At 57.7% G+C, this 13,366-nt stretch overlaps 1 protein-coding gene across 1 annotated transcript; it reads left to right on the top strand.

Moving 5' to 3' along the window:
* Nucleotides 1–5,691: 5,691 nt before the first annotated feature.
* DRD4 (dopamine receptor D4) lies at nt 5,692–12,419 on the top strand. The gene is made up of 4 exons (XM_062000039.1): nt 5,692–5,955; nt 10,620–10,732; nt 11,024–11,541; nt 12,217–12,419. The coding sequence occupies exons 1-4, from the start codon at nt 5,692–5,694 to the stop codon at nt 12,417–12,419; spliced, it is 1,098 nt and encodes a 365-aa protein (XP_061856023.1).
* The last annotated feature ends 947 nt before the right edge of the window (nt 12,420–13,366 follow it).

Here is a 13,366-nt window from a genome sequence, read left to right on the forward strand (position 1 = left end):
AAAATCAGACTCAAACATCAGCACCCAGAGCTCTGAGGGGTCCTTCTGGGGTCTGAAGGGGAGAAATTCCCATTCACACTTCCAAGGAACTGATACAGGAGATCAGAAAAGACTTTCTGGCTGGAGGAGTTCAGACCCCACCTCTGGAGAGCTTTAGAATCATCATGGAATCATAGAATGGTAGGGGTTGGAAGGGGCCCTTAGACATCATCCAGTCCAACCCCTCCCTTTATATCCAGCCTGGATAAAGGCTGCTACAGCATCCTGTGGATGTTGCTGCTCCTGCCTTGGACTGAGAGAGCCCCTTAGGGGCTGGTGTTTATGCAGGGCAGCCCTTACAAAGCCACCTCCCTCTCCAGCCTGCCCACAGTCCAGTCCTCAGCTCAGGATTTGCTGCTCTTCTTTGTGGAGACACCATGGTCAGCCAAAAAGCACATCCCCAAAGGCTCCTCCAGCCTCTGCACTCCTCTCTTTGAGGTCCAAGGCAGGCTGAGGAGGTTGAGGATCCACCACACGTGTCCAGCAGCGGTGCCCCAGCCTCGATGCAGCTGTGTGGGTGCAGCTGAGCCCCGAGGAGCCCAGGCTGTGACCCCGGCCGCCGCAGCACCCACCGTGGCCCGGCAGTTTATCGGGGTCAGATGGGCCCAGGAACTGCAGGGCTAAATCCTTCCTACGTAAAATACCCTTTAATCAGCTTACAGGGTGTTCAGGAACCTCTACCTCCCCCATTCTTTTCTTTCCCCCCCTTTCTTACCGTGTGTGAGGCCTCGTGTGCCGGGGGATCGGCCCTGGGACGGCTGCAGGTGAAGCCTTGACGTGATGCTCCCCAGCACACCAGAGTCATCTTCTTCCACCACTCCCAGTCTGTAAGAGAAAGGGCCCTAATTGGAATAAAGGGATTGGAGGATTTAGCCACCTAAATGCTCCTTTCTTGCACAGGATGGTTGCAGGAGGGGTTTTAATCTTTACCACCTGATTTGGTAACTTTGGCTGTGAAAGGAGAAAGTGTGATGGGAGGAAGGGCTGAGCAGTGGCAGCTGTGAGGGGGCTCAGGGGAGGAAGGGAGAAGGAAAACAACAGTCCCATATGGTTGTGGGATCTCAGAAAGACACCTGCCCCACTCCCAAGCCACATTCCACTTCATATGTTGACCCTGTATCGTGGCACATTTCAATAAGTGACTCCTTCTGCAGGCGACAGTAACTTCAGGTCACTTCAAGGGTAGAAGGACTGAGCCAGAGGAATTCTTCTTCTTGAGTCTAAAGGACAGAACTCCCAGTCAGTGAACATCTTTTCTTTATCCTCTGAATAATCAGCCAACCAACAAAGATATAAAATGCAAAAGAGAAGATTCCACTACAGGAGCCTGAGAAGTGGGAGAGTCACCTGTACCTTTGCTTGGCAAGCAATCTGAAAGCTGGGTGGCTTCCTCCCCAGGAGGGAGCTTCTGCCTTACCTCAGCTCCTCCTCTGGCCTTACCACAGCTCTCCTTGGCATCAGCATCCACAGCCTCAGTCCCCAGCTGTTTGGTGTGGCTGGAAGAGGAGAAAGCCCTCCAGGGTGCTGGGTGTCCTGGCTGGTGGGATCCCTCCCTGGGCTTCATCAGGGACCTGAAAGGACAGGTCCCTGTTCCAGGAGCAGCAGCAGGCTTGGGGAAGATGACATCCCTTCCACGAACATGCTCTGTGAGGATGGCAGGAGGTGCCTGCAGAGGTGCTCACAGACATGCTTTTCCCTGCCTTGCACTTCCCCTCCTCCCCAGGAGGGTTTTTAACGAGTGGCTCTAATAAGCTACAAGTGGCTCTAATAAGCTCACTGATGTTTTAAAACCAGTGGGGACCCTTGAAGTGATTAATTTGATCTGCCCTATGACACAAACCCTGGTGTTTCACCAGGTTCCCCCTGTTTGAGATCAATTATGTGGCTCAGTCTGAAACCAGACATCCACAAAATCATCTAGTTCTGACTCCAAGCTCCCAGAGCCCCAGGATCCAGCCACTTTCCCCGTGGTTCCATCCCCACAGCTAATCACCATTACAAAAAGCCAGGAGGTTTTACCTCCTCCGTGGATTTATCATCACTTGCCACAATCTTCAATGTCAGAAGGTCCATTCAGTGTGTAGATAAACCCCCTCAGCTTCTTGGAGGGGGACTCAGGGAGCCTGGAAAGCCAAGAGAGCTGTGCCCCCCTCTCTCTCCCCTCTCATGCTGAGGTGAAGCTGGATGCTGCCTCATCTCTCTTCTTGGAAATGCATTACAGGCAGATTGTAAAGCAGGACAGCTTTGCCCAGGATGATACATTCACAGAGAATTGCTCAGCTAAACATGTCAAATAAAAGGCACAGGATTGGCTTTAAAAGCTCTTTATTTTCCTCCCTTTGTTCTGAACCTGAAGACAGCCCCAGTGATGAGCTGCCCAGCTGTCAGGAGCTGCTCAGCACTGGGGGTTGGGCACATCTGTGCTGAAACTTTGGCAGGTCGTTTTGTTCTCCTTCTCTAGCTAAAAGTCTGGTGCCTCGGGTGTGAAAAGCTCCATCTATGAAAGTCCCATCCAGAAAAGTCTCATGTCTTCTGGGAGCCTCTGACAGATGTCAGGCTTTGCCACCTTCCTGCTCCTTTGGGCTGCCTGGCAATCAATTGCTCCATTAGCTCATCCTGGGGGGTCTCGGGGGGCTGCTGGGAGCAGCTCGGCAGCAGCCGCCGGCAGCAAGCACAGACTTGCCAAAAACCAACCACACTCCTCACCTTGCCTGAGTACCTTGGAAAAACGTACCCCAAAGCACGCTGCAGAGGCAGGTGTCCTGCTGCTTTGGTGCTTTGCCTCCCTGCTGCTGCTGGGAGCTGGTCTCTGCAGGCTGAGCTCGGACGGGGACGGAGCGTGGCACCGGTGACGTTGTGCCTGCAGGGGAAGCCTTTGTGTGCCCCGGATGGATGGCACAGGCACAGGCTGCCAGAGTCTCGCTGCCCCATGTGTGACACACACTGACTGCACCCCTGGTGTGTGGGCAGAAGCTGCTTTGATGGAGGCACAGGCTGCCAGATTCTCGCTGCCCTGTGTGTGACACACACTGACTGCACCCCTGGTGTGTGGGCAGAAGCTGCTTTGATGGGGGATCAGTCTGCCAGTTCATATGAGGGAAACTGAGGCACGGTCTGGCCTGAGGCTGAGGTGTCCATGCTGGCAGTCAGACCTCGTGTCCTTCACAACACCCACTTAGGGCAGGATAAAACCTTTCTTTCCTGACAAAAGAGAGCAGCTATGGGTGGCTTTCACAGCCTCTCCACCTGCCTGCCCCAAACCAAGACACTGCACAAGCTGCACGTCCAGACAGCAAAGGGATCCCAAGCAACCACCTCAGACACTCTCCAAAGCTGCTGTCCCTCCCTTTGACATGGAACTCCTCTTGCTTTCCTCCAGGGTGGCTCTGTCCTGTCATCTCTCTTCTTGCATATACTTCTCTGGCTATGTTGATACATTGCAGACCTTCCTCCTCCTCTGCCAGGGCAGTTCCTCTTATCCAACAGATTGTGCCTCATGCTGACACCTGCCTAAAGGAGAAAGGTGCCGTTCTGGCAGCCTCTGCTCTCCAGGACTCACTGCTCCCAGGAGCTGCTCTCACACCACAAGGCCAAATACATCAGGTGGCCCCTGCTCACTGGCCAGCTGGGAGCTGGGTAGCAGGACGTGTCTGCCAAGGGATGCACCCTGGCACAGGCAGAGGGATGTGGGACTGCACATGAGTGAGTGAGGATTGCTGCAGCCTCAGTCTGCAGGGCCAGAGCCTCGTTTCACATTAGTTTAATCCACCCCAGGATTAAACTAGTTTAGGATTAAGGCACTGTTAGTCTGGAATAAGGACTTCCACACTGAGAATTAAGAGCCCTTCTGCACTAACCCCCAGGGAAAATGAAGGTAATGAATAGAAATGAGCTGTTAAAGTGGCTGAGATGAATGGCAGTAATCCCTGTGGAAGGCAGAAGGCAGCCAGCATCCCATCCTGCTCTCTTTGGCTGCTCAGGTAGTTCAAACACAAATCCACTGAGGGTATTCTGTCCATGTAGGCTTTCAGTGCAGTTTCATTATTCCACTTCAGGGCCTCCTTTGGCTAATTTGAGTCGATTTCGTGGAGTAAAAAGGCTCTAATGGAAGTGTTTCCACTGAGTGAGGGCTGTGCCAGCAACCAGCACTCAGAGACCAACCCCCAGACCACAGAAGCTGTGACCAGGTGACAGAGACCATGGAGCAAACTCACACTGTCAACACACAGGGGGTTAAAAACCACAGGTGGGGTAGTTTTCTCCCAGTTGGGGTAGTTTTCTCCCAGTTTACTGCACTGGGTAACACTTCCCTGCCTCGTCTGACCTGCACAGCAGACGAGGGTGTTGCTGCTCTTCACCTGAGGGATGTGCAGCCCTTCCTGTGCCCACTTGAGCCCAACACACACCGGTCCTGAAGGAATGTAGAGATACAGGCAGGGGTGAAGGTGTGGGAGTGCAGGTTGCTCTTTAGTGCCTCGATTTCTTGCCTCTCTCATTGAAAACCAGGCAGTGTTTGCCATTTTCTGGACTTCTGGAGACTTTACAGCCCTTGGAGTGCTCTGGGAGATCAAAGCTGACTGCACCAACTTTATCCACTGCTCATGTCACTGCTCTGAGTCTCCTGGGGAAAACACCTCCAGGTCAGGCTGCCATGAAGCAACCTTCTCCTCTAAACACTTGCTTACCTGCTGGCTTTTCTTCCTCTCCTGTAGCTTTGTGAGAGTCCACCCAAGACCCAGAGTCCTTTGATCTGCCATAGCAATTGCACTGCAGTGCTTGTGTGGCCAGTCCCTCTGCTGAGCCACCTGTGTGTGCTCAGGCTCGTGTCAAGGAAGACAAGACGCCCAAGGCACACGAATCTCACTGTAGGAGACCCACTCCTCGGGATTTCTCTCCCTGCTGTGCCACTGCCACAACGGGAGTCACCCCACCATGTGCCATGCAGAGAGCTCAAGCCCAAAGAACAGAACAAAACAGAACACCGAAGGAAAAGCAAACCCCACCGAACCAGGCAGCCCTAAAACGCGTCCCCGCAGAGCCTGGGGGCTCACTGTCGGGTTCAGCTTTGGAGGAAGCGTTGAGCCGTTTGTTCAGCACCCGGCGGCCGCTTTGGGGGGGGAAGCGCCGGTGCTGGGCCATCGCTGCCGCACCTGCAGGGGGGAGGCTCGGGAAAGCAGGGATCTCAGCTGAAGCACGGTCGTTCCCTTCCTCCTGCTCCGGAGGCAACAGAAAACCCGGTCCCGGCTGCAGGAGCCCCCGCGCTGGGGGCAGCCGGGCAGGGAAGGGCTGGGAGCTAACCCCTGGGCTTTTCGGGGGTGCAGCCGCGGCCTGAGCGCAGCCCAGGGGCAGAGCATCCCGCCCCCAGCGTCCCGCAAAGGGGTGGAAGGAGCGAGGTTGGGCGGCTCGTCCAGGGCCAGCGGCGGGCCAGCGGCAGCCTGTGTGTGTCCGACCCCCCCGGCTCCTCTCCGCCGCCCCATAAGCCGCTTGGTGACCCAGTTGTAGGCGCGGGGGCCTGATCCGGGTGGTGCTGGGGCTCAGGGCTCGGAGGCTCCTCCCCGCTCCACAGAAAGTTTGGGGCCGGTCGGGGCGGCCGGAGCCGCGGGGCCGATCCGGGCGGCGGCGGCGGTGCGGGGGCTCCGATGCCCCGGGGTCATGGGGAACGGCAGCACCGGGGCCGCATCCTGCAACGGCACCGCGCTCCCGCCGCCGCCGCCCCCCGCCGCCGCTCACAACGTGGCCGCCCTGGTCCTGGGCATCGTCCTCATCCTCCTCATCGTGAGCGGCAACGGGCTGGTGTGCCTCAGCGTCTGCACGGAGCGGGCGCTCAAGACCACCACCAACTACTTCATCGTCAGCCTCGCCGTCGCCGACCTGCTGCTCGCCCTCCTCGTCCTCCCGCTCTACGTCTACTCCGAGGTGAGGCGGCCCGGGGCGGGGGCAGGCACCGGCGGGGGCTGCGGGTCACGGCTTTGGCGCCCGGGGATGCTGCGGTGGGATGGGCACGGCAGCGGGGATCCGGGGTAAAGCCCCTCGCCACATCCATCCCTCGGCTTCGGGAGGGGGGGTCCCGGCCGCCGCCAGCCCCTCGGGCCAGCCGCTGCCCTCCTGCCCCGGCCCCTCGTCCCGCCGCCCGGACCAGTCGGCTTCAGCCTCCGACCTCTCCCGGGAAACGGCCGCGGGACAGCGAGCGGCGGCTGCGTGGGCTCCTGGCAGAGCTGCCGGGCTGCACACGCACGGGCGGAGCAGAGGATGCTCCCCGCGGAGCCTGTGCCTCGCAGGCTGCCATCGGCAATCGCCTGGGGAGAGCACCGAGAGCTCCCGTGCCACGCTCTGTCCCGTGTAAGGTGAACGGGTTTTGGTGATGAAGGGAGGTTTCAGCCAGCAAACAGGTTTCCGTGTCGAGCTGAGATGGGGATTCTGGCGACTGAGGGAGCTGGGTGGGATTTGGTCACCCGACAGCAAAGGTGGGCTTGGCCCACCGGCTGCAGGGCTGCTCCTGGCAGGTTCTCTGGGTCACACAGGCCTGACTCTGCACACAGTGGTGCTCAGGGACTTTGGGGCAGGTTTTCTGTTCACCTCCAAGACTGGGACAGCTGAGGGAAAGAGAAACAGGAGCTCCTGAGGCTGAGTGGTTTTGCATCCCTCTCTCTGCCTCTGTGTAACGGGGACATAAATGCCTTGTGTCTGGGGCTCCAGTGAATGAAAGCATCCACCAGCCAAAACAGGAGGTCTTGTGCTCCTGTCCTGGCAGTAGCTGCTGGTGTGGAGAAAGAAGAGTCCTTTCCAGCTGTGGGGAGAGCCAGGGTGCAACCTCGTGCAGAGTGAGCAGCCCCAGCAAGCTGCAGGCTGGGGGGGTGTGTGTCAGCCCACACTTGCATCATCAGGTGGGCACAGGCTTTGTGAGGTGGTGGCTTCAGTGCTTCCTCAGGCAGGGAACAGGCACAAGAGCACAGCAGCAGTGTGCAGGCCTGAGCATCTCCCCTTCTCTCCCATGCCAGGAGACTTTCTTAAGCAAGGCAGGCTGAGGATTAGAGCTTAGGGTGCTTTTAGCCTCTCTACCTGGTCCTGGGATTTGGCAGGACAATGTGACCTCTCTGCACACAGAGGTATTCTGGAGGGACAGGTTCAGCTGGGGACCCACAAGAAGAACCAGTGAGGAACAGGAGCATTAGATTCCCCCCTTTCCACTGCACGGGCAAGAGCCTCCCCATCCCTTTGCTGTTTGGTGGTTCTGCTTTTCCCTCATTACCTCTGCTTTGGTGGTTAGAAAGCCTCTGTCTGCATCACTCTTCTCAGCTGGATTTTACTAACTGGGACTCCCTTTATTTTTTCCCCTCTTGCTCTTTCTGTTGCCTCGCCTCCAGTTCCCAGTTCTGTGGGCAGACAGCCACACCAGTGTAGGTTCCAGGAGCTTGCAGGCTTGGGCTCTGTTGGCATATGTAAAACACAGCTTGACATACTTTGGAATACCTCTGAGAACACTTCCAGCTGGGCATGAGGGCTGTGGGGCTCTCCTGGGGTCCCACAGACACCCCACAAACTCTGGATGCCCAGCCCACGGGTGCTCAGCCCTGGGTGAGCTTTAACAACCTGGGCTGTGCCTTAGCTCAGCTGCTCCTTGGGCTGTTCATTTCCACAGCTGTCCAGAAGCATCAGTTCTGGTTCATTCTTCAGTGTCTCTGCAGCCAGGGCATTGAATGACAAGGAATGAAGGTGGTGGAGGTCTGAATTGTCCTTCTCTCTTCCCAGCAAGGCAGGTTTGCAGAGACATAAGAGGTCCTGAATGTTCAGCTCAACCTTTATTCTTGGTGTGGGGCTGTTTTGGCTTGGCTGTCCTGTTTAACTTCAGCACAGCTCCTGGCACAGTAAAGGTGGGGTTTGAGGGCTGAAGGGAAACTCTCAAAACTGGCTGAGGAGGTGGGTTTTTTGCTTCTTGTTCAGCAGGAACTGACCAATCAACTCTGCCCACTTCTTTCATTCAGCAGGAGGAGCTTGGGCATCTTGTGCTTTTATTCCTGTGAGGTGGCTTCTTGAGTGAGGGTTTTCACCCCCCTCAAATGGGGCTTTAGAAGAAGAGGGATTTAACTTTTGAGGTGACACCTGACCTCCCTGTGAAACAACACACCTCCCCCAGGCTCCACTGAGCACAGGATTCCTCGCTGTGAGGTGGGGATTATCCTTCCCTGCCATCCACAGGAGCCAGAGCACAGTGGGGGACACCCTGATCTTGTTATTTCTAGTTGCTAAGAAAGCTTATTGGGGTGATTTAGCTGCATTTGTTGACACATGTTCTTCTTCTCCACCTCAGAAAGAGCTGCTGTAATGTTTTGGCACAGCCAGACTCTCAGTCCAAGGTGAGGATTCAGAGGCCTTGGCTGCAGGAAGCCAAGTTGTGTGTCAGTTCTCTCTGGATCTCCCTTGACTGTACCTGCAGGGCTGGAGCATTGCTGCTAGACAAGGGAGAAATTCATGTGTGGGGTCCCAACTGGTTGGTTCTTTTCCACCCCATTTCTTGCCTGGAAGCAGACAGTCCTTGGCTGAGGGAATGTCCTTTGGTCAGTGGTGTGAGGAGCTGCTGTCTCCATGGAGCTGGGGTAGCTGTCCCTACCTCGGCAGCTTGATTAACCCCTGGGGCTTAATGAGGAAGTGTAGAACCTGCTCTGATGAAGCTGACCTTCCATAAAGCCAAATGTCAGAGCTGCTGGTCGGTTCTGATCCTCCCTAACCTGCTGTAGCCAAGAAGCACCCTGGGGATGGGAAGGGAACATCAGCTTTCACAGACTCCTCAGTGATGGGGGCTGGCTCCTCACACAGTGCTCTCAGCATCGTGGCAGCCCTGCACTGGCCTCTCTCCAGCAGTTCCCTGTCAGCTTTCCTCGGAACCTGCTCAACTGCAGAACAAAGATGAGTTCCAGTGCTGGCCAGTTATTAACCACCACACAGCTGCCTGCCCTGAGGTGCAGAGAGCACTTTTCTAACTTCCTGGGGAATCTCAGCTCTTAGCAGTGAGACAGGGAGATGTACAAATCCACGGGGAAGGCACACAGCTCTCCTGCAGCTGCCTGGCCTTTGATGGGAGTGTGAAGTGCTCACAGAGCAATCCAGTGACAGTAAGGCAAGGATGATGAGAAGCAAGGGGCAAAGAAGTGGCCTGGGGCAAATTCCCCAGGGGCAAAGCCCTGCTCTTTGTGTGGAGCAAAGCCAAGAGAAGTACCAGAGTCTGCCTGGAGCATTGACAGTGCTGAAAATGGGGGTTGTCACTCCCCTGGGGGCACGAGAAAGCAGAGGCTGAGGTTGGAGCTGAGGCTGAGCTGTTTCCCTGAGAGGGGTGTGAGCCCCTGTGCCAGGCTGCCCAGGGAGCTGGGGCAGTGCCCAGCCCTGGAGGGATCCCACAGCCCTGGGGCTGAGGTGCTGAGGGCTGTGGGTCAGTGCTGGGCTGGGCAGGGGGAGGGCTCCAGCAGCTCAAAGGTCTTTTCCAACCCAAAGGACTCTGTGATTCTGTAGTTCCTGCCTCACCCTGCAAACTGCCAGTGCTCAGGCCCCTGTAATCCACACCTGAGCCTGAGCTGTGGCAGGGCTCTGCCAGGGGAGCAGAGCTCTGTAAGGCTGTTATGTAAACATCTTAGTCACCAAGATCCCTGCAGTCGATTAGGACAAGGAAGAAGTGGCTTTAGCAGATCTGTGTGTTTACTGGGCTGCTTCTCCACGTCAGGGAGGATGAGTCTGCCCAAAGCAGAGGGACAGAGGAGCCAGGACTAACTGCACAAGCTGCTTTCGTGGTGGGGGTGGAACTGTGAGGGTCTGAGCATAGCACTGATTCAGGAAGATCTCTTTGTGTGCCTGTGATGCAGCTCAGATGAGCAGCTCACGGATCTGTACATGAACAAACCTGTCCTCGCTTCCTGAGCCGTGCACCAGGTCAAAGTTAGACAGAAGGAGCCCTGGCTGACTGCTCCTTGGCTTTAGAGAGCCCAGAGAGCAGCAGTGGAGTTATTCACACTAAACTAGAGCCCTTCTGCCCATTTCTCCTGGGTTAGAGTCACAGAATGGTGGGGGTTGGAAGGGAACTTTGCAGATCATCCAGTCCAACCCCCGCCCCCCAACTAAAGCAGGTCCCACCCAGCTCAGGTCACATAAGCAAAGAACCAAATACAGCCGTGGTCTAATTATTCCTCTTCTTGGCTTCATCCCTTGGCTCCTCACTTTGCACTGGCTCATGGGCTGCTCTCCTCTCTCCTCCCTTGGCCTGTCACAGGCATTTCACTTGCTCTCCTGTGATTCTGAGTTGCTTTTCTTGGCCCCCCACTCACGTTTCTAAACCTCTCCAGGCTGGTGAGTGTTCTTCTGGTACCAAAGGAGAGAGGCCTGAACCCTTAAGTGAGCTGTGAGCCAGATCCCACCTGCCAGGGCTTTGCTGGAAGGGGAATTCCACGCCCCAGGCAGGGCTGCTCGGCTTCAGGATGCTTCTTTGGAGGGAAATGGCTTCAGGATGCCTCTCTGGAGGGAAACGTGCTTGGTTGCTGCATGTCCCTTCAAAGGCAGTGCCAGGTGGATGGCACGGGCTGACTCCATCTCTGCAGTTCCAGGGAGGTGTGTGGTCCCTCAGCACGGTGCTGTGCGATGCCCTGATGACCATGGATGTGATGCTGTGCACAGCCTCCATCTTCAACCTCTGTGCTATCAGCGTGGATCGGTGAGTCCCTTCCTCCTCCTCCTCATGCCAGGGAGGAAGCACTGTGTCCTGGCACGGAGCTGCTCCCGTCCTCACCCTGGGAAGAGCCCCGTGCAGAGAGCCTGGATCCCGTTCTCTCTGAAGGAGGCTGTAATGCTCCACCGTCCCCCCCCAGAGCCCAGAGCCGCCCCTTTGGGTGCTGCTGTGAGTGAGGACAGCGGCTCTAGGCCAGGCTGGGCTCTGGAAGGAGAGGAGGCGCGGGGGCAGCTCTAGGGCCGCTGCCCAGGGCTGAGCCAGGGCCTGTGTCGGCAGGTTCATCGCCGTGTCGATCCCCCTCAACTACAACCGGCGACAGGTCGACCTGCGGCAGCTCATCCTCATCTCCACCACCTGGATCTTCGCCTTCGCCGTCGCCTCTCCCGTCATCTTCGGCCTCAACGACGTCCCGAACCGGGACCCCAGCTCGTGTCAGCTGGAGGATGACAACTACATCGTGTACTCCTCCGTCTGCTCCTTCTTCATCCCCTGCCCCGTCATGCTGGTGCTGTACTGCGCCATGTTCCAGGGCCTGAGGCGCTGGGAGGAAGCCAGGAAGGCCAAGCTGCGGGGCGGCGTCCACGGGGCCGGCACCAAGCCGCGGCCCCCGCACGGCCCCTTCCCCCAGCCCGGCCGCAGCCCCCACACGGGGCCCCAGGACTGCGGGAGCAGCGGCGGCGTCCTCACCGTGTCCTACCCACACCTCACCCCGCCCCGGCCCGGCCGCGGCCACAAGAGGGCCAAGATCAACGGGCGGGAGCGGAAAGCCATGCGCGTGCTGCCCGTCGTCGTGGGTGAGCGGCACCAGCGGCCGGGGCGGGGGGGATGGGGTGTGCTGCTGGGGTGGGAGGGATGGGAGGTTCCAGCAGCTTCCCCTGGCTCAGGGGGCACAGGAACGTGTCCAGCTGGGGTTGGGAACCTCCTGAGGAGCCTCCACAGCCTCCCTGGGCAGCCTGGGCCAGGGCTCCCTCCCCTCAGCCCCAAAGGACTTTCTCCTCCTGGGCCAGGGGAGCTGTTTGTGTCCCAGCCTGTGCCCATCACCCCTTATGCCCCCCACAGCCCCCCTGGGGCTCTGCAGCCTGTAGGGCCTGAGCAGCATTGCTGAGGTGCCCCTGAGCTCAGGCTTCTCTCCTGAGCTGAGCAGCCCCAGGGCTGCAGCCTTTCCTCCTCACACACGTCCCAGCCCCTCAGCATCTTGGGAGCCTTAAATTATGATCCAGCCTTTCCTTCAAGGTAACCCTGTGCCTCCTGACACCTTCTCTGCAAATCCAAACCTGGCACAGGAAGAGTTTTCACCACAGTTTAGGCCAGGAAAGGCTCCCTGCACCTTTTGTCTGTGCAGAAGCCCAGCTGCCGCTCTCCCTGGCACCCTGAGCCATCTCCCATCCCGCCTGGCCCAGGCTGTGTCGGGGAATTTCAACCCCTCTTCACCCCCTCACCACTTTCTCTCTTCCGCATCTCCCCGCCAGGCGCTTTCCTCTTCTGCTGGACGCCTTTCTTCGTGGTGCACATCACCAGGGCTGTGTGCAAGTCCTGCCCCATCCCCACGCAGGTCACCAGCACCGTCACGTGGCTGGGCTACGCCAACAGCGCGCTCAACCCCGTCATTTACACCGTCTTCAACGCCGAGTTCAGGAACTTCTTCCGCAAGGTCCTGCGCTTCCTGTGCTGAGCCCCCGCCGGCTTCTGTAGAGCTCATTAAAGGTCTGTCCCTGCCTCAGGGCTGCTGTCTTTGTGGGGGAGGAGGGAAGGAGAGATGGCAGCTGAAGATGCTGGTTCCCAGCTCCTGGGAGCGAGGAGGCCCAGGTGAGTACTGGATGCTCTCCCCAGGGGCAGCTGCGGCGCGGCCGCTTCATCAGCTCGGTGTTTGACGTAAGGGACAAGAGACATGGCGAGAGAAGCCACAGCAGGGACAGCTCTCACAACAGCTCTTGCCTCGGATTTAGGTGTCTGGGGTGGTTTGGGCTTCTCTGAGCTGTCAGTGGGCAAAGTAGAACAGCCCTGGATCCCTGCCATGACCCAGGTTGCAGAGCACATTGAAGCTGGAGCTGCTGTGGCCCCGAGTCACAGGCACATCCCCTGCCCTGTCCTCTGCACAGGGGAATCTCCCCAGGACCCCCTGTGCTGCAGCTCTGCCTGGCACCAGCCTGGCACCACCAGGGCCAGGGGATTTAATCCATGAGGACAACCCAGGCTGCTGAGTGCAGAGTGAGGCTGAACCCAGGTGCTGTCACCAGGACACCCCCAGTCACCTCCTTCACCCAGCAAAGCAGCCCTGGGGCAGGGAAGGGCCAGCACAGGGATCCACCCTCAGGGTGCCCTGGGCAGAGCTTCACCCTGGCACACACTGATGAGGACCGTAAATGGGGTTGTTTGGCATCATTTTACTCACGAGCCCAGCTGGGCAGCGAGGCCCCACGTGCTTCTACTCATGTTTGACAGAGACCTTGAGGTCCTACCAAAAACCAGCATCTCCTGAGCCCCAGGACATCTGCTTCCCAGAGGCACTTTGCTTAGGAGCAGAAAGGGACTGCAGGGACACCTGAGGCTTTTGTTTGACCAAGAACAACAACTGCTCCATCGATTTGTCATCAACAAACACACTCAGCTCCTGTTTGC

Source organism: Colius striatus, chromosome 7, assembly GCF_028858725.1.
Source record: "Colius striatus isolate bColStr4 chromosome 7, bColStr4.1.hap1, whole genome shotgun sequence".
Lineage (NCBI taxonomy): Eukaryota > Metazoa > Chordata > Aves > Coliiformes > Coliidae > Colius > Colius striatus.